The sequence below is a fragment of the Carassius carassius genome, chromosome 34, assembly GCF_963082965.1.
Source record: "Carassius carassius chromosome 34, fCarCar2.1, whole genome shotgun sequence".
Lineage (NCBI taxonomy): Eukaryota > Metazoa > Chordata > Actinopteri > Cypriniformes > Cyprinidae > Carassius > Carassius carassius.
Genome location: NC_081788.1, coordinates 25396284 through 25416186, shown reverse-complemented (window position 1 = coordinate 25416186; position 19903 = coordinate 25396284). Strand labels below are relative to the sequence as shown.

At 36.0% G+C, this 19903-nt stretch overlaps 1 protein-coding gene across 3 annotated transcripts in view; it reads left to right on the top strand.

Moving 5' to 3' along the window:
- Positions 1-854: 854 nt before the first annotated feature.
- The window catches only part of LOC132114863 (TBC1 domain family member 22B-like), a 58428-nt gene continuing 39379 nt past the window's right edge, over positions 855-19903 (top strand). For 2 of the 3 annotated variants that reach the window (XM_059523230.1, XM_059523228.1), the window contains exons 1-6: positions 855-1151; positions 5313-5369; positions 5637-5992; positions 8885-9052; positions 12282-12352; positions 19254-19382. In XM_059523230.1, coding sequence (XP_059379213.1) covers positions 1096-1151; positions 5313-5369; positions 5637-5992; positions 8885-9052; positions 12282-12352; positions 19254-19382 — 837 coding nt within the window. In that variant the 5' untranslated portion in view covers positions 855-1095. The remainder of the gene's footprint in view (positions 1152-5312; positions 5370-5636; positions 5993-8884; positions 9053-12281; positions 12353-19253; positions 19383-19903) is intronic. The other variant, XM_059523229.1, reaches the window with a different exon arrangement.

Below are 19903 nucleotides of genomic sequence, written 5' to 3'. Positions count from 1 at the left end.
ATATATATATATATATATATATATATATATATATATATATATATAAACACAGTGTTATTGCCTTTATGATAATTTTTAGATTTAACAGAAGAATACAGTTGTATTTTTAACGTATGCTATCAGACAGTAAGTCTTCACAAAACATAAGTCTGCAAAAACCTAATAATATGAAGATTAATATTGCAGCAATTACAGGCTTCAGTACACTAGAGGAAACTTACTTCAAGAATTTCATGCAGAGCTAAGCAGAGCGCCATACATTTATGGGTGACTACTTCCATCTAGTGTTCAAATTGGGAAACTGCGTAATAACACTTTTACCAATGCATTATTATTCATAATTGTTAAAAACAAAAACAAATAATCACATTCAATGTGGAAAAATAAACAATGGTATTATTTGTGAAATATTTATTCCTCATAGCATTATTTGGTGTACTGGTTTTAATTTATACCCATTAAAAAATGATTTATCATATCTGTATCGCAGCAAACTAATGAGAATAATCATTTGGAATAATGGTAATAACAAACAAACGTCAATGGAGGGGCGATACAAAGTTCTGGAACTTTGGTAGCAGGAATTTGTGGAACTTTTGGAATACAGGTACTGTTAATGCATCAATCATGCAATATTAATTAATTTTCTGTATCCTCTGTATTACACTACTGTCCTCTTTATGTTCTTCAGTAGGCTCTGTACATTATAAGTCGTGTGCATTTTTCAAAACAACATTACAAGCAAACATCATTACATAAAATATAGTTGTTGTAAAATCGAAATATAACTAAAAATACGCGTCTGCGTCTATAAAACTCAAACCCCATTGGTCCGCTCCCATGCACCTGTTCGTCATTTCAACCAATCACAGCGTGACCTCAAGCACCTCCAAAATGGCGACGTCCATCCAGAAACGCTGTAGGCACATCCTGTGTTGGCAAAATCCCCGCTGTAACTAATCGAAACAAAGTAAGACGCATGCGGCAATACAACTAATAATATCGATTTAGCCGTCGGATATCTGCACATGTCGGTTGACAGCGTGGTGTTCGCTTTCATGGCTCTTTTTGAATGAAATTGGGCGTCCTCTCGCCATGGCCACCGACAACAGGATTCAATTCTGGAGGAGAAACCCAAAGGTTCCCGGAAGGTGAGTTTAATCAGTTATTTCTTCTTTGGCGTAGTTTTAAGTGTGTTGTTTTGTATGTAAAAGGCATTTAATATTAATGCATCCACTCTGACCAGCTGCTTTGTTTACTAGATAACATGCTATCTGCCAAAACATAGTGAACTGTCTATTTTGACATCATGCAGGTTATCCTGGATATGCTTTGCGTTATTGCTCATGTTTTAAAATTAAAATTAAGATTATTTGTGCATTCAACGAAACCGCTGTTGTGGTGTCCAGTTGTGGCCATATGGTAGCGAAGTTAGTTTTGGTTTATGTGAACCCTTAGTAGGTACAACATGGTAACTAATATCGAAAGGTTTAATTGTTACTAATATAACACTGTGGTAACTTGGGTTTTAGCTACTGTTTTAATCTAAAGCAAAAAGCCTCTTGCACTCTATGATCTCATAATTTATGTTACAGTAATAATTCTGTACTAACTATGCAATGCTATCTATGCACTAATCAGTGCTTGCCATAGTCATTTTTGTAAAGGAAAAACAACTGTTTACATATGCATTGTTTTTGGTTGTTTTCAAAACCATATTTAATCAAATAGTATTTGAAATTGTTAAAGCAGGCATGTAGGTTGGTCCAGTTTGTCCTGGCTGGCCTTGCTTTGTTTAGCCTGGACAGAGTTTGCTGAGTGTGCTTCATTGCGGGTTGTTTGGATTTTCATGGTTGCAGACTGAATCAGTTCTTCTTACTGTGTGAACGCAAGCTTGTGATGACTGGACAGTTTGCAGTAGATCAGATTATATATCGGGCCTTGCGTAATTTTGCAAAAGAGGAACTCTCGTGCCGTCAGTTTGGATGATTTTCTGCTGTTAGTGCTGCTGGTGCACAGCAGTCACAGTAATACACTTTTTTTGTTTTTTAATTTCTGTTAGAGGTAATGTATACACATGATGGATTGATTTTCAGGGGCATTTTAATTACTTTTTAATGGGGGAATATTGATTTCAAATTTTGTTAAAATAGTGTTGTTATATGTTTTTGTCCGCTAGTTTAGTTTTTAAAGCATATATTAGCCTGAGCTATATTCATGGAAGGTGTCATCAATAAAGTTAAAGTTCCAGATCGTTTGCTGTTATCTCAATATTATCTCTGTATTATCTAGAAGTTATTGCCTATAGGTTTTATGTTGATAACTTGCCATTGGCCTTAGCCTTGGATCTTGTTATTTTGTACTCCTAGATCTTGTTCAGTCTCTGGATTGGAGGGGGGCTAATTTATTTGTATGCAACAATCTGTTCTACATTTAAAGTTAATTTTTGTTATTTTATTTATTTTTTATTTTTTTTGGGCACACTGATATTTGCTACCATTCCAAAGCATGGTGTCGGAAAGGTCTTTTATGTTGCATTTACTTGATCAAAAGTATAGTAATGAACAGTTATTATTACAGTTTAAAAGAACTGTTTTTTTTTAAATATATATTATATATAAATAAATAAATAAATAAATACAGCCTTCCAGTCTTAGGTGTCAAATGATCCTTCAGAAATCATTATATTATGCTGATTTGGTGCTCAATATAATATAATCTGTTATGTTGTGTAATATTTAAATTGAGAAAAAAAAAAAAAATTTAATATATGATAAAATGCAAAAACATTCACCTGACAAGAACTTTCATGGGAAGAAAAATTCCATAAAGCATTTTTATAAGCTGTGATTGAAAATTACACAATCTATGACCTTCATGCAATGCATACTTTTGTAAAGACTGCAAGTCTATCTTGTTTTCACTCATTAAATTCAGTAAGGCATCTGACCTGAATAAGGTTTAAATGCTAGATTTGCAGCTCAAGAAATATTTCCTATGATATTTTTTTCAGAGTTCTTTAAATAATACAAATTCAAAAGAACAGCATATCTTTAAAATAGAAATATTTTGTACATTATAAATGTCTTTATTTTCAACAAATCATTAATATTTTAGATCAAATTAATCAGTCAGTTTTTAAATCAAATTAATATGTCCTTGCTGAATAAAATTATCAAGTTTTCTTAAAAAAAAATCGAATTGACCCTAAAATTAATTTTCTCTCATTTTAAATAGATTACAAATGCCTAAACTTTAATGCCTTTTCAATTGACAAAAAGTCATGACTTTTTGCAAGCAATTCTTTTTTTTTATCAGTTCTTTTTCTTTGAAAATTGAAATGTGATATAGTTTTCATGTGCACAATGAAGATTATGTTGGAAATGGACGGGATTCCCCTCTGTGATGGGAAAGATGAACAGGTTGAGCCGAAGCAGCCGTTATTGTTTGGGTGTGGTTGTGATTCCAGACGGTTTGAGTTGCTTGTTCGTGTGAATTGGCAGCAGTTGGAGGACACGCAGTGGGTGTGATCCGGCTGTAACATGAGTGGACGAGAGGTGTGGCCTCTTTCCCACCATTTATCTCATTTAACAGAAGGGACAGAGCATGCTAAAGTGACACTAGAGATGCCTTCAAACAACCTTGGTGTCATCCTAGTCAAAATAACATGACCTACAGCTGTAGAAAAGCACACAAAAAGAAAGATGTTCATTCACAGAGTGTGTCTTCATGTTAGTTGATAACTCAATTATAGACCTGTTTGATTCATTATAATAGCATGTTAATGAAATTCTCAATGGAAATTATTAATTACATTGACAGTTTTCCCACCCTGTTAACTTTTGTATGTAGATTATAGTGTGGAAAAGTCTTCTGTGTGTGTGTGCAGCAGAAGGAACAGCATACATTTAAGATAAGGCTGCCCTCCAGGAAACTGCTTACATACTCAAACACACTCCTTACTCGCAGCCCAATATTTAATGCAAATGCGAGCAGCTTGCTTCAATATCTAGAAGTAATATACCTTTTATTTTCTACTCCATATTTCAGCTGCATTGTGCTTTTGCCAATTATTCTGTGGTCCCATTTGCACATAATGCATAGTAGTATTGTGTTGATTTCACCAGAAAAGGGCCTTGTAACAAGCATACTGTTAATTTTCCTTTCAACAATATGACCACACCTATGGCCCTGTGTGGCCCGTAAAAATTCTGCTTAGCACTGCAGTGTTTGAACTTCTCTCGGCATTATGCAGGATATTGCACAGTAAATCACAATAGCCTCTAATATTGTAGAGAATAATATTTGTATGTTGTAGTGATGCACCCTGCAGTGTGCTTGGCTTTTAATTTGAGATGTATTTTTTGCTGTCAGCAAGCACTAGCAGGTCTATCCTGCTGCTCTGGAATTGTTTTAAACTACCTCTGCATCTCCAGATATTTGTTTTTCACTGTGTTTCTCTGACTAGGGCTTTGGGGATATATTAAATATTCAGAGTATATACAAATGTCATAATGATTTTACTGCAACTTTTATTTGGTTGTTACTTCTAGAGGCAGTGTTCGGAATAGCATAATGCAATGATATTCTTACTGTTTCTAATCTGTTATCTGTTCATAGTATGCAACTTTTATGTATCCATTGCATACATAGGTGACTGATTATTTGCCAAACATCCAAAATAGTAAGCACTCTGTCTGTACCTCATAATACAGTATATTTAACTTGACTTTCCATTTCTATGTGACTGCTGTGGTTCATTATCTGATTTGTTTACTTAAGTGGTGGACACCACTCAGGTTTAAACTCAACCCTAACCAATCCATTTTTGATCTGTTGAAAGAATTCCTAAAAAGTTTTTTGAACGGTAGTGTATGTAATGTAATCTGAAACTGTTGCATGAGCTATATTATGTGGAATGCAATAATTAGTATTCTATCATGAAAGCACCTGTGCCATTAACCTAGTTTCACTATCCCTCCTATTCTTGTGACTCAGTGACTCAGAAGTATGAGGGCAAAGAAATGTTTTGATAGCATCTCTGATTTAAAGCTTTGCTGTACTTTTATGGTGCCTGTTATCTCATTTTAAAAGTTGATGTTCTCAGTCTAAAAGTGGCCTGGATATTCCTTAGATTTGTACCTTTTTTATTTCATAGAAGAAGGAAAGTCATACAGTTTTGGAACAGCATGAGACTGTAAATACTGAGATGTATGTCAGGTACTGTCTTTATGATAAGGTTTTAAAAAGTCAGGATCACCCGGTCCTGTTTCTGACTCTTTATAGCACACATCAGCTTTTGTTTTTCTTAGCTTACAGCCTGTATATGGAGCACAGCACCCTCCTCTGGACCCACGCAGACACCGTCTGTAAGTGTTGCTGCTAGCTGTCAACTGTCTGTGGGCAAATCAGCCATTTGTTTTTCAGTTATTTGTGCTTTGTTTTCTGCCTTTCAGTTGTGTTCTGAATCCATCTGAACATGTTTGAGTGCAAGATTTGCATAAACATTTTGCAACTTTTTTTGTTTGTTTGTTTATTTGTCTTGCATGATCCTTTCTAACTGTAGCCAGTTCATATGTTATAGAGTGTGTGCAATATTGACATTTCCAAAAAGCTCTTTATTTATTTCCCTATAGATTAAAAGATACTCCAAAGGCCAGCAGTTTGAACACCAAATCCAAAAAACCTTCCACTTTCCACGAATTTGCTCGGAGCACCAATGATGCATGGGACATTGATGATGAAGAGGATGACGGTATGTTTAGTCTCAAACAGCCCTCATCTTCACCTGTCCAATCACGATCCATGCCTCAAACACCATGCGTCAAATTCATCAAAGCCCCAGAGGACACAGAGTCACTGCCCCGCCCACTGGACAGGCAGGAATCAATCAGCACAAACCCCGTTCAAGATCGTCTGGATGACAAAGGCAGTCCAGTCAATGGCAGGGTGGTAAAGTCTTGTAGCGACGCCCAGCTGAGTGTTAATGCAGGTATTGTGTTAGCTGTTGTTTTTAAGCTGCACCATTGTAAGAACATGTTAAAAATGCATAAAAAATCATCAAGGTGTATCAGATGTGTTTTTTCCCGCCTACTTTTAATCTGAATTGCTGTTTGTTATATGGCTGGCATAGATGTATAAATTAGTTTTTAACCGTCCAGTCACAGACTGATTGCAAGTAGATACTTTCAACTTAACAAGGTCTAAAATTTTCATATAAGGTTTGGAAAAACAAGTAACGTTTTGGCCATGCCTAACATTTAAAGAAGGCTAACTTGAGTTTATTATCCTCATTATAATTCAAAGTTTGTGTTGCTCATGTTTTATGTAAATGAGACCATGGGAAGAGTAATTCTTGTCAACAATTTTATTTTTATTTTTGTCTATTGGACCAAACAAACTAACTAACAAAAACATTATTTTAAGTTTAATGGACTAATGTCATGACAAAATATAGACTGAATTGAAGGATATTTTGATTAAACAACCAAATTTGCACCGTAAAAAAAAAATCTGTTAAAAAAGGCTGTGTCTTAATTTTTAAGTATTTATTTGTGAAAATATGAATATTAAATATGTTAAATATGAATTTAAAAAAAATTATATATATATATATATATATATATATATATATATATATATATATATATATATATATATATATAAATAATCGGCTTTAAATCAGGTATCCCCCCCCCTCCTGCTTTCCAGGATATCGGATTCAGCATCGGCTGTCAAAAAAAAAACAATATCGGTCGACCACTATATAATATATATCTAAATTAAATGATTATATATTTTTTTATTTAATAGTACCTATTAGGGATGTGCAACAGTGATCGGGGACTCGAGCGTGACACCGATGATCGATCACGTAAACGATGATCGAATTATTTTTATTTTTTTTGATTGGTTATGGCAGCACGTTGGGCAGCGCCCTGAGCTCTGATTGGTTAGCTTCCCACTTGATGCCTCAAAAGACGTAAGAAGACAGATAATCATGGCCTCAAAGTCACGTAGTGATGGCTGGCTTCCCTTTGAGAAGAATGATGAAAATACAGTTCAGGGTAAGCTGTGCAGCCCCAAGCTGTCACACAAATCTACAACAAATACAATGCGCTATCATCTCAAATTTGTACATAAAATATCTGGCGATAACAGAGCGGCAACTCAGACGAGCATTGAATCACTTGCCGTAAGACCTAAATGCAAATCAGGCAGTACCGAGAAGACGACAAAGCTATTCGCTGAAATGGTGGTGAAAGATTTGCTGCCCATTAGTTTCAGGGACAGAGAAGGTTTAAAGTTTTCCTTAACTGTGGTGGAAGGTAAATGAAAATCGGTTTTAGGGGGTTCATATCGGTCTTTTTGAATAGACATTTGAATGTTTCACCGGTCGTGGTAAATATAATTAATATAAATAATTTTATTATTTTAGTTTTGAGTTTTAGCCATAGTTAAAATATCTAGGCTATTTGGTCTCTGTTTTATACCTTATAATAGTTGTTTGGTTAAACTTTGGTGAACTTTTTTTCTTTATCTTTTAAAAACTACGTTTCACCGCTGGATCAAAATATGCAACTAAAGTTATACTGGAAGACAATGTTTTGTTAAAAAAAAATTCTGTTGAATAAAGAAGCAAAAAAAGAAAAAGTGTCTTTGTGTGTTAATTTTTAAATCAGACAAATAATGAAATGGTCTTTATAAAATAAAAATGCATTGGATACATTTGTAGCCTAATTACATTAAACATATTCGTAGAGATGACGAAAATCAAAATTATTTGTTTGTCATAGTTTTTATCTTAAATATATTTTAAATTGTATTCAATTATTTAGCAATAATCAGTGATTTCCCATGCTGTTAAATAACATTTAAATAATATTTTGGTTGATCAGAAAGTTCAAATTGAATACAAAATATTAATTAAATATTAGAATACATAAAAAAATAACGATAGTGACACTAATGTGAATTTATTGTACTTTTGTGTTTGTAAAGCGCAATCCGAGTTACACTTTCGGTCAAGTTCACATCTGCATCGTCAAATTTTTTTTCAGATAAAAGTTGCAAGAGCTAGTCTACATCTGATTAGTTAACATGAACAATTATGCTGAAATCGCTGCATATCAGCAATTCGTTTCATGCTCATATAAGCAATGCCCGATAATGATATTGCTCTTAAATGTTTAATTTTTCTATTATTATTGTTATTATTTTATTACTGATGTTATAATAATGCAGCCAAGCTTTTTTTTTCGTCATGTTTGTGGGCATAATTCAATTCATATGGCTTCGAAAACGCGCAGGTGGTTTATGGAAAATAAAACTTTAACTTAAAAAAAAAAAAACTTAATTACAACTATTCAACGCATAACTTAGCATCCTATTGTGCTGATGATACAAGTTGTAATGTTACGTCTGATATGTATCTCAGTTATCTGATTTATCATAGGATGTGTCATAGAATTAGCTTCCGTTTATTGGTAGCCTATACTCTTCACCTCAGGCAAATATTTCTTGCTCCTTTATTAATAACATTGCTTGATCATAATCATAATCTAACCTGTTCTAATCATGTGTTCATGTTTTCACAGACAGATTTTCATGTCAGATTTTTTTTTTTTTTTTTTTTTTTTTTTTTCATAGCAATCTTCAGATTTTTTCATTATATACATTATGGTCATGCCCCACCCCCGATTAATCAATTAATCGTTTTTGAAACCTATCGATGATCGAAATGAGAAATTTCCCAAAATGCCCATCCCTAGTACCTATATTAACACATTATCATATAAAATGTTTTTTATAATTGTTAAAATATTTTTATTAAATTATATTTAAATATTAATGTTTAATATATGTATTTTTCTGTCCTGTTTAGCTCGTAATACTCTGCAGAAACAGCAGTCGCTTCCTGTACGGCACGTCATTCCATTGGTTGCCCGCATTTCAGATCAAAATTCCTCTGGAGCTCCGCCCATGACAGTGAGAGAGAAGACTCGATTGGATAAATTCAAGCAGCTACTTGCAAGTCCCAACACAGACCTGGGTAAGCTTTAAAACAAACAATCAGCGATTTCTGCTAGCATTAAAAGGAAAACAAGGGATAAGGTCTGTTTTAAGCAGATTATAAAAGTGGCCACTTGTGGGTTACTTGTATAAGATATTTAAAGCCCATCCATCAGGGAACATCTCAAAACAGAAAGCCGCAAAACCCTCACATGTGTTTACACCTCATTCCCTCGCCCGTTTTTCTGCCTAGCTGAATCTCTTTGCCAGGTGAGACAGTGTGGGATGGCAGAATGGTTGAAAACCGTCCATGATGTTACCCTAGTCTTCCTGAGTTCACGCTGAGAGGCCCTTCTGTTCTCCCCACATTCTCCAACCACTCATTTCTTCGAGTGCACCTGCGAGCTGGTGGAACAAAATCAAGTTCTGTGTCTGCCTTCTCTCATTTGTGTCCCATAATGATGCTATCAAAGAAACTCGCTATTCTTTGCCTTATAACTAAGTTTCAGCCTCCGCAGGCTCTGAGCTTTCTGAGCGATAGGCTGAAATCACACCGGAATGAGAACCATCAGTCATTGGAGGGGAAAATAATGCTTATGCACTTCTTTCACAGCGCCTTATGAAAAATTTGCTTGTGATATAGTTGGAGGGGCTTCCCTGCACAGTATTCTGAGTTCATAATAGCTTCTGAGATCTTTCATCATTCTTCTATCATATGACTGTTGGCAGGTGTCCAATACCATTAGTATTTTAGGAGCGCTTGGATATCGGTTTCATGTTTGTTCTAACTCAAAAACGACCCAGGAGCAATCTCACCAGATGTTTCTCAGCAAGTCTTCATAGACGTTGTAAAAAGCAGTTTTGCATTCGCTGATCACGATGACCCAGAGGGCTTGGTGAGGGTTTGCAAAAACAATCCTTTAAAAGTTGTGTAGATTTCAGCTTCTGGACGTATTGATGATATCTGGTCTAATGGCATCCACCTGCAAAGTAATATTTACTTCATAACAAATGACAAAACAAGTAATTGCGAATGGTGGAGTTGAAAAGCTACATTCAAGGAGCAGACAAAGAGAAATGTTGAAGTTCACTATGATTCATCTGATTGTCATGACAACAGTTATCTTTGCCCTTTATTGTAAGACTCAAAAGTACAATAGACTTATTTCTTTTGTAGTGATTATAGCAAAGACAAGAGTCATAATTACGATCAGTCGGATATTATCATGTAACTCGTCCTGATTTGTTTACTGACACATCTGCATTTGTAACTGATTGGAGCCTTGGGGATATTTTGGCTCAGTGCTGGTTGGAAACCACCTAGCAACCCCACAGAATACCCTAGCAACCGCATAGCAACTAGGGCTGTGTCACTTTTTATTCGATATTAGAATATGTATTTGAACATGACGTGAAATATCCGTAATCGAACTATAAAAACTGATTTAAAATGCCATGTGTAGTGCATTTTTTACAGTCTATGATTAGACCGTTTGTTTTTTATTTTATTCTTTGTGATCTTATCCAGTAGAGGGCGCTCTAGACGTATTGTAGCGTAGGCCCATGACCAAAACAAGCGAATAATAGCTAGTAGCTACCCTATTTTGAAAGAACAGCCAGCCTGAGTGGACAATTACAACCCCAACGCATCTTAAAAGTAGTGTCTGGAAACATTTTGGGTTCTTCACCGTAGACAGTAAAATAACCGTAAAAGATAAAGTAGTTTGCCGAATTTGCAAAAAACGGTTTACTTACACATCATCCACATCCAATCTTCACGCTCACCTGTCGAGTAACCATCCAAAAGAGGCAAATAATATTAAAAGATGAATTAGGCACGTAGATATTCAAATATATTTGAATGCATTGCATGATATTCGATATCCGTTTGTTGGATTTTTCTCAAAAGTGACAGCCCTAATAGCAACACAAATCATAGCAGATATGGCAGACACATTTTCTGAAGAAATTAAATTTAAATAAAAAATAAATGCAAATTATTGTTTAATTGCTAATTGTTCTTGGAAAATAGTTTTTCTTTGTGACATTTAAATGACCTGTGTTCATTCGTCTAAAATATTTAAAATCAATAGCTCCCAAATCTCTAAAGTGAAAGGTATTTACATCATTTTATTAAATTAATATATTTTTATTCAGACACATATTAGAAAATAAACTGGCAAAATAATTTTCTTAATCAGTATTCGTATCTTGTTTTCCAGTCAAACATCCTTCAAACAAAACAGTTCTCTTGAGAAGCAAAACTAAACAAATATAATTCATAATGTATTATTAAACATATATATTTTAAAACTCCTGCTTAATAATATGTCTTGAATTAGGTTTCTTTTTCTTACCCATCAGCACATATTTTATCTTCTTTTAAGCATAAATCTATCATAATTTGAGATTTATACTTCTAACAAGAAAACAGACAATTCAATAAACTTATTTCAGGATATTTTCCCTGAAAACAAGTCTTGATTTCTTATGCAGTTTTCCTTCTCTAGTAAATATATCTTCTTGTAAGGATGTTTAGAGATTTTATTGGAAAACAAGACAAATTCTGATTAAGAAAATGATTTTTAAGGTGCATTACGAGAGACCCAGAATTGTAAAATAATAAAAACCAAGTTCGAATGAGCATCTTTCACATGAGCACCACAGGAAAAACATGACAGCAGGCCACCACGCAGATGCTTTTAAGCTGTTTGTCTAAATGTGCTCTCCAAACATAATGTTGACATCCCAAGCCATTGCTCCATCACCAATGAATCGTGAACTTCCCAGCCATTACTTTTTCAAATCAATGTGCAGTTATGGCTTGGTGTCTTATTGGAGTTACCATATTTCAAGGTGACATGGTTGTGAAAACTGAATGTGTTTGCTAATTAAAAATAATTGTGTATTGATTATGTTGATTGAACTATAAGTAAGAATGTCACCGGTCCTGTGAAGGCTGATGACTGTTGATTTAAAGCAAATTTTTCTAGATTTTCTATCACAGCATATGAACAAACTCTTATTGCATGTTTTAACTGCTGATTAAGGCTGTGTTCAGTTGTTTGGTCCATATACTATAATTTCAGCCCCCTCCTCCTACTCCAGCAGGTTTTTTTTTAACATTGTACTTTTGGGTCCAAACTGCAGTATGATTAAAAGCAGAGTATTAAAAGCAGCTGTTCACCACTGCAGCTATGGACCAACACAGCAGAAGATGCCAGTTTTGTCATTTTGGATTAACTTTGCACCGTATTTTGTTCATACAGAGGAGTTACGGAAGCATAGCTGGGCGGGAATCCCTCGTGAAGTTCGCCCAGTCACCTGGAGACTCTTATCGGTAAGTATTTACTAATACTGTTGTTTATTTCATTTCTATTTTTGCATTCCATTTAAACAAACAGCAGTGGGAGGACAAGAAACTATGTGAAAAGAGGGAAGAATTGAACTGAAATGAGTTGTGAGCTGAATTTGAACTCTCATTGTTCATAGACCTCTAACCTCTAGGCCGCGGTTTCAATTCCTTCCAATATTTTATATTATCATTATATCTTAATATATCTGTTTTCATTGGGAAAATAATAAATTCTGTTGGGTTTGTTAAATGTTTTAAACTATTTCTTGAAACTTGTCAAGCCAAATGGATATTTATCTGAATGAATAATAGGAAATACTGTAATGAAATAATCCATTGATCAAGGAAAATATATATAATTCCATGCCACTTTCAGTTTAATGTGTGCTATTGATTTGTTTTGCAATATTGGTTTTGCTGAGCACTTAATGTCAGCAGAATTGTGACCGTCATCATCATCAGAGGGGTAGAGCGGGCTGCTGTGTTGTGGCTGTATGTGTGTGGATTTTTGGATATTGCTTAACAAACCTCATTTGAATTTCTACTGCATGCTTACACAGTCAATAACACACACCTACAAGGTAAGCTGTACAAGCAAATCCCCACCCCGACCCAGCTCCTCCAAGCTTTTACTGCTTCATGCAGTGTTTGCTGGGGGTTTAGACAGAATAATTCCATACGTATAAAGTTATACATGTGCTAAACAAATGCTAATGTGCCAAAAAACTAAATGTTTCATCTCCGCTTTTCATATTCAAATTGTGATTGTAGAGCAACTCTTGCTTTTTGTTTTTGTTGGTCCACGTCATGTTTGTGTTATGTCAGCAAACATGAGTGTTTCCATTCGAAACAGGTTTCACAGCACACAAACCTCACCAAGACCTTCTCAGAATCGCATTGGAAAGCCGTTTTAAGATAATTTCAGTTGGAATTCTAAAGCCGTTATTAAAGTTTCAAGGGCTGATGATGGGGCGAATCCAAATAAGCGGAATTTGTGTACTTCTTATTTGCCTGAAGCACAGGACTTGAGCCGCATCGAGTCGAATTCTGAATGTACGTTATCATCTATGTGTTCAAGCGCTTGGCAACTCTGTGTGTGCTCATTAAAACCAGAATTGAGAAACAATGGGAGGGGAAGGCACTTTTAAAAATACCATTTTCTGAAACATGATGGAGAGTCATGACAACGATCTAACTGACAGTTCAACGCCTCCAAGTCTGCTCTACAAATAGCCTGCACTTGTTGTCTGCTCTTTAGGGAATCATCTGTAGCTACTAAGTATGTACTAGCACGATTGCATCCTTTCTGTGTGTTAGTTTAGTAGCTACACGATTAGAAGTTGTGGATTTTTTTGACTCTTGAGATCTGAGGTTTGTGCTCTGTATTTTCAAGAGTGTTTCTTAGTTAGTGGTGTTTGCTCAGGCAAGCATCGCTATTATCATTGCTCATACTATTATTGATTGTATACTATTATTGAAGCAATTACTCTATGCAGTCTGAATTACAAAAGTTTTCTTGATAGACAATATAACAGGCAAAGTTTTGCTCTAAAGGGCAATATAGTGAGTGGAAAAAAATAAAAACATAGACTTGCATTGAAATAGGCACCTAATGCTACAGTTCAATGAATGGATCAAAAGAGACAATAATGAATGATTTATGATTTACCAAAGATTCCAAATAAATTATGTTCTTCTGACCTTTCTATTCATCAAAGAATCCCATAAAACATTATCACAGTTTCCACAAAACATATTAAGCAGCAAAACTGTATTCAACATTGACAATAGTGAGAAACTAGATTAAACTGTTTGTAGACATATTTTAAGTTGGCTTGAAAAAGCCTAGCTAGAAAGTCTGAAAAAGTTTTAAAAGCTTTCAGTCAGAAAGTTTTCAGTATGAAGTAGTTTAAAGTTTGAATGTTTTCGAGGCAATACAGTTGATCTGAAAAACAGATAAGTATAAAACATATTGCTAAAGTACCTGGGTTGGTTTCTAGGCTGTTTCTAGATTAATTAGATTAGCATGTTTTTAGCCTGTTTTTAGCATGTTTCTAGCATGATTGGCATTTTGTTAGCATGTTTCTAGCTTGATTAGCATGTTGTTATCATAATTGAGAAGTAACTAACATGTTGCTAGCATTATTCTAGCATTACTAGCATGTTACTAGTATAATGTTAGATTTTGTTAGCATTATAAGCAAGTTTAACAAATTGCTAACATATTTCTAGCATGATTAGCATGTTACTAGCATGGTGATAGCATGTTTCTAGCATTTTTAACAAGTTGCTATCATGTTTCTAGCATGCTTAACAAGTCATTAGCATGTTGTTAACATGATTTTAGCATGATTAGGAAGTCAATAGCATGTTGCTAACATGATTAACATTTTACTAACATAGTCTTAACATATTTCTAGCAAGATTAGCAAGTTGCTAGAATGATTATCAAGTGGCTAGGACTAGTCTCGCATGATTAGAATGTTACTAACATAGTGTTAAGATTTTGTTAGCATGATTAGCAAGTTACCAGCATGTACATTTCTCAAGCCAAATTCAGCTTTATCACAGGAATAAATAAGAAAAACACAGTAAACTAGATAAGTTATTTTAAATTGCAATGATATTTCACAATATCATTATATGAGTTTGTTGTATTTTGCTCATATAAGTGACTTCTTACTCAGCCCATAATTTCTTTTTATTTTGACTTGCAAGCAGTAAGCAACTAAAACGAAAACACTTGTTTGTTTACTGTGTTGAGACGTGCTGCGTTTGGTCTCATACTCTATCGCATACGTTGTCAGTGTTGTGCGCTTGCTTAGACCTTTGTTGTGATAAACAGTAAAGTACGTTCAGCTGAATTCAATTTCCGTTTTGTCGGGTTTAAAAAAGATTAGTATAACGCGGCAGCGGTCGCGGCAGCCCTCCAGTTAAGCCCTCCTTGTGTGAATACCGAAGAGTGTAAAGACCATCGACTCTACCGTGCGACTCCACCGGGCAGGGACATCGGCAGGGAATAGAAGTATTGTTTCGATTAATCTTTTTCCTTCTTGTTTCATTTCTGTTTCAGTTGTTTTTTTGTTTCGAACCAAGTCTTACTTTGTGTTTCCAGATCCCTACTATCACTACCACTCGCAAACCACACATCACACAATGTAGACAGCGCAATCTTAACAACCTGCACACTTTGCCTATATCTGCTAATACACTACTTTCTTTTTCTATTGGTCTCTGGAATTGCCAGTCTGCTGTAAACAAAGCCGATTTCATTACTTCTATTATTAGTCAATCAAAGCTTAATCTCATGGCCCTAACAGAGACCTGGATCAAACCAGAGGACACTGCTACACATGCAGCACTCTCCAATAATTTCTCATTTTCCCACTCCCCCCGTTTGACTGGAAGAGGTGGAGGTACTGGTCTGCTCATCTCTAATGATTGGAAATTTAATCCTTTACCATCTTTGGGTATCAACAGCTCCTTTGAATCTCATTCAGTAACTGTTACTTACCCTTTTAAAATACATTTTGTAGTTGTCTATCGACCCCCAGGACCACTGGATAACTTTTTGGATGAATTAAATGTGTTGCTCTCAACCTTTTCTGAGGATGGTACTCCCCTAGTTATGCTTGGAGATTTCAACATCCATCTAGATAAACCTCTGTATGCTGATTTCCACACTCTGCTTGCCTCTTTTGATCTCAACCAAGTGTCAACTACTGCTACTCACAAATCGGGCAACCAACTGGACCTTATTTACACACGACACTGCTCTACTGATCATGTTCTGGTTACTCCACTGCACACGTCGGATCACTTCCTCCTCACTCTTAACCTCAACATGGTCCCTGACACTTCACTTACCCCTCCATATGTCATCTTTCGACGTAACCTACGCACACTTTCACCCTCCCGGCTTTCTGCAATGGTTTCATCTTCACTTCCTTCCCCTAAACTGTTTGCATCTTTGGATGCTAACAGTGCTACTGATACTTTCTGCTCCACTCTTACATCTTGTTTAGACACTGTTTGCCCCTTATCTTCCAGGCCAGCCCGTAACACCCCTTCTGCCCCTTGGTTATCTGATGTTCTACGCGAACACCGTTCTAAGCTTAGAGCTGCTGAAAGGGTGTGGCGCAAATCCAGAAATACTACTGACCTTAATATGTATCAGTCACTCCTATCTTCTTTCTCTGCTAATGTCTCCACTGCTAAAATGACATACTACCATAACAAAATTAACAATTTGTCTAACTCTCGCATGCTTTTTAAAACATTTTCCTCACTTCTTTGTCCTCTTCCTCCCCCTCCTGCTTCATCTCTAATAGCTGACGACTTTGCAACGTTTTTCATTAATAAAATTAAACGCATCAGTGCACAATTTTCCACACCACAATCAGTCAAGCTCATATCACCAGCAAACTTACACTCATTTACATCCTTCTCTTCACTCTTTGAGGCAGAAGTCTCAAAACTCATCCTTTCTAATCACCCAACAACTTGCCCGCTTGATCCTATTCCATCTCATCTCCTTCAAGCCATTTCTCCTGCAGTTGTACCTGCACTCACTCACATCATCAACACATCCCTCCACACTGGTGTTTTTCCCTCATCATTTAGACAGGCACTTATAACTCCACTACTTAAAAAAAACCCAACCTCAATCCATCTCTTTTAGAGAACTACTGACCAGTTTCCCTTCTTCCTTTCATTGCAAAAACACTTGAACGAGCTGTGTTCAACCAAGTCTCTACATTTCTCACACACAACAACCTCCTTGACAGCAACCAATCTGGCTTCAGAAGTGGACATTCAACTGAGACTGCCTTGCTCTCAGTTGTTGAAGCTCTAAGACTGGCAAGAGTGGAATCAAAATCTTCAGTACTTATCCTGCTTGATCTGTCCGCTGCTTTTGACACGGTTAACCACCAGATCCTCCTATCAACCCTACTGGCAAAAGGCATCTCAGGAACCACACTTCAATGGTTTGAGTCTTACCTATCAGATAGGTCCTTCAAAGTATCTTGGAGAGGTGAGGTGTCCAAGTCACAACATCTAACTACTGGGGTGCCTCAGGGCTCAGTTCTTGGACCACTTCTCTTCTCTGTCTACATGGCATCATTAGGTTCTGTCATTCAGAAACATGGCTTTTCATACCACTGCTATGCTGATGACACTCAACTCTACCTCTCATTCCATCCTGATGATCCGACGGTAGCTATTCGCATCTCAGCTTGTCTAACAGACATTTCTTCCAGGATGATGGACCATCACCTTCAACTCAACCTTGCCAAGACAGAACAGCTTGTGATTCCAGCAATCCCATCGTTTCATCACAATTTCACCATCAAGTTAGGCACATCAACCATAACTCCTTCAAAAACAACTAGAAGCCTTGGAGTTATGATTGATGATCAGCTGACTTTCTCAGACCACATTGCTAGAACTGTCCGATCCTGCAGATTTGCTTTATTCAACATCAAGAAGATCAAGCCCTTTCTTTCGGAACATGCGGCACAACTCCTTGTTCAAGCTCTTGTTCTGTCCAGGCTGGACTATTGTAATGCCCTCTTGGCAGGTCTTCCAGCCAATTCTATCAAACCTTTACAATTAATTCAGAACGCGGCAGCAAGATAAATTTTTAATGAGCCAAAAAGAATACATGTCACACCTCTGTTTAACAATTTGCACTGGCTTCCAATAGCTGCTCGTATAAAATTCAAGGCATTGATGTTTGCCTACAAAACTACCACTGGCTCTGCACCCATTTACCTAAATTTGTTACTTCAGACTTATGTGCCCTCTAGAAGCTTGCGTTCTGCAATTGAACATCGCTTGATTGTGCCATCCCAAAGAAGCACAAAGTCACTTTTACGGACTTTTAAATGTAATGTTCCCTCCTGGTGGAATGACCTCCCCAACCCTATCCGGACAGCTGAGTCCTTAGCCATCTTCAAGAATCGGCTTAAAACACATCTCTTCCATCTTTATTTGACCCTCTAACTTTAACACTCACTATTCTAATTCTATTCTTTAAAAAAATCTAACTACCTTTCTAATCTTTTTATATTCTATTTTCTTTTCATTAATTATGCAATTGTATGTGTGTGTGTGTGTGTGTGTATGTGTAAAGACCTCTAGCTTGCTCTATTCTTTTTTTATTCTATCTGTTTTCTTTATATTATTTAAAATCCCATGCTAGATGTACTGTGTTAACCTAACTGAGACTTGTTATAGCACTTATATATTATTGCTCTTTTTGTTGTTTTTGATTGCTTCCACTGTCCTCATCTGTAAGTTGGATAAAAGCGTCTGCTAAATGAATAAATGTAAATGTAAATGTAAGCAACTACCCAGAACATCCTAGCAACTGCCTAGCAATGCTTTAAAAGCCATCTGGACACCTCTTAGCCACCCTAACATCTAAATGATAATGCACTTTATTTTTCATTTAAGCACTTTGGTAGGAAAGCATTAGGTAAGAACTTGAGAAATTAGATGGAACTTGTCTGATTTGTTTCTCTTATAAGAAGTCTTTTGAAAAGTGCAATTTCTATGAGCAGCAAAAAAAAGACAGTTGCATAAAATCAGTCAGATCGTATTCTGAAAGGCATTCACTAAACATCTGACTTCAGCATGATAAAGAAGCTTGTCTCATTGAAATGATCCAAGCTGTAGATTTAAAAAAGCTGCATGGATCTACAGTACTGAACTGAATTCACATACTGCTGTTTTTAATATATTTAGTTTGCATTATTTATAGGTTACATTTTGGTTACAGGGCAAGATACAATTGGAAGACATGGAGAAAGTGGGTGTTCAGCAGTTGTTTTCTGAACGCTATTAAATGAGCATTTTCTTCTTTCCATGTGCTTTCTCTCAGGGCTATCTTCCAGCCAATAGGGAACGAAGGGATCTGGTTCTCCAGAGGAAGAGGGAGGAGTATTATGGCTTCATCGAGCAGTATTACCACTCCAGAACAGATGAGAATCACAGAGACACATACAGACAGGTAAAAATCAACCCGGCCTGCTTCTGAGTATGTTCTGAATAGAAAAGGGGAAGAGTTGGCTGAAATCGACCAGTTCCTTTCTAATCCTTTCTACACAATTTCCAAGAGTAAGAGAGCACTTTCATCAGTCCACAAGTCAGTTGTCAAACAGGAAATGCATTGTCAAATGCATGTCACGAATGCCGTCCATAGATATTATGCTGAAAGCAGCCCAGAATATTTGTTTAATTCCAGGTTTAGTTAGTTGGAAACCATCCTAATATGTAAATCTACTGTTTGTTAAGACATGAAAACAGATAATGCATGGGTGAATTTCAGTGGAAAAGGATCTTGTAAGATCGTTTGCAAGATAACATGTTTTTAAATTCCAGATGTTATTTGTTGAATGTCTGTTCATTTTGCTATCACAAGGCTGCATTGCAGTGTTCATACATCCTTCAAAACACATCTGATTTGTGTTTTGTGAACATGACAGTAAACCTGCTTAATTGGACAGGGCTTCTTTTAAGACAGACTGTTGA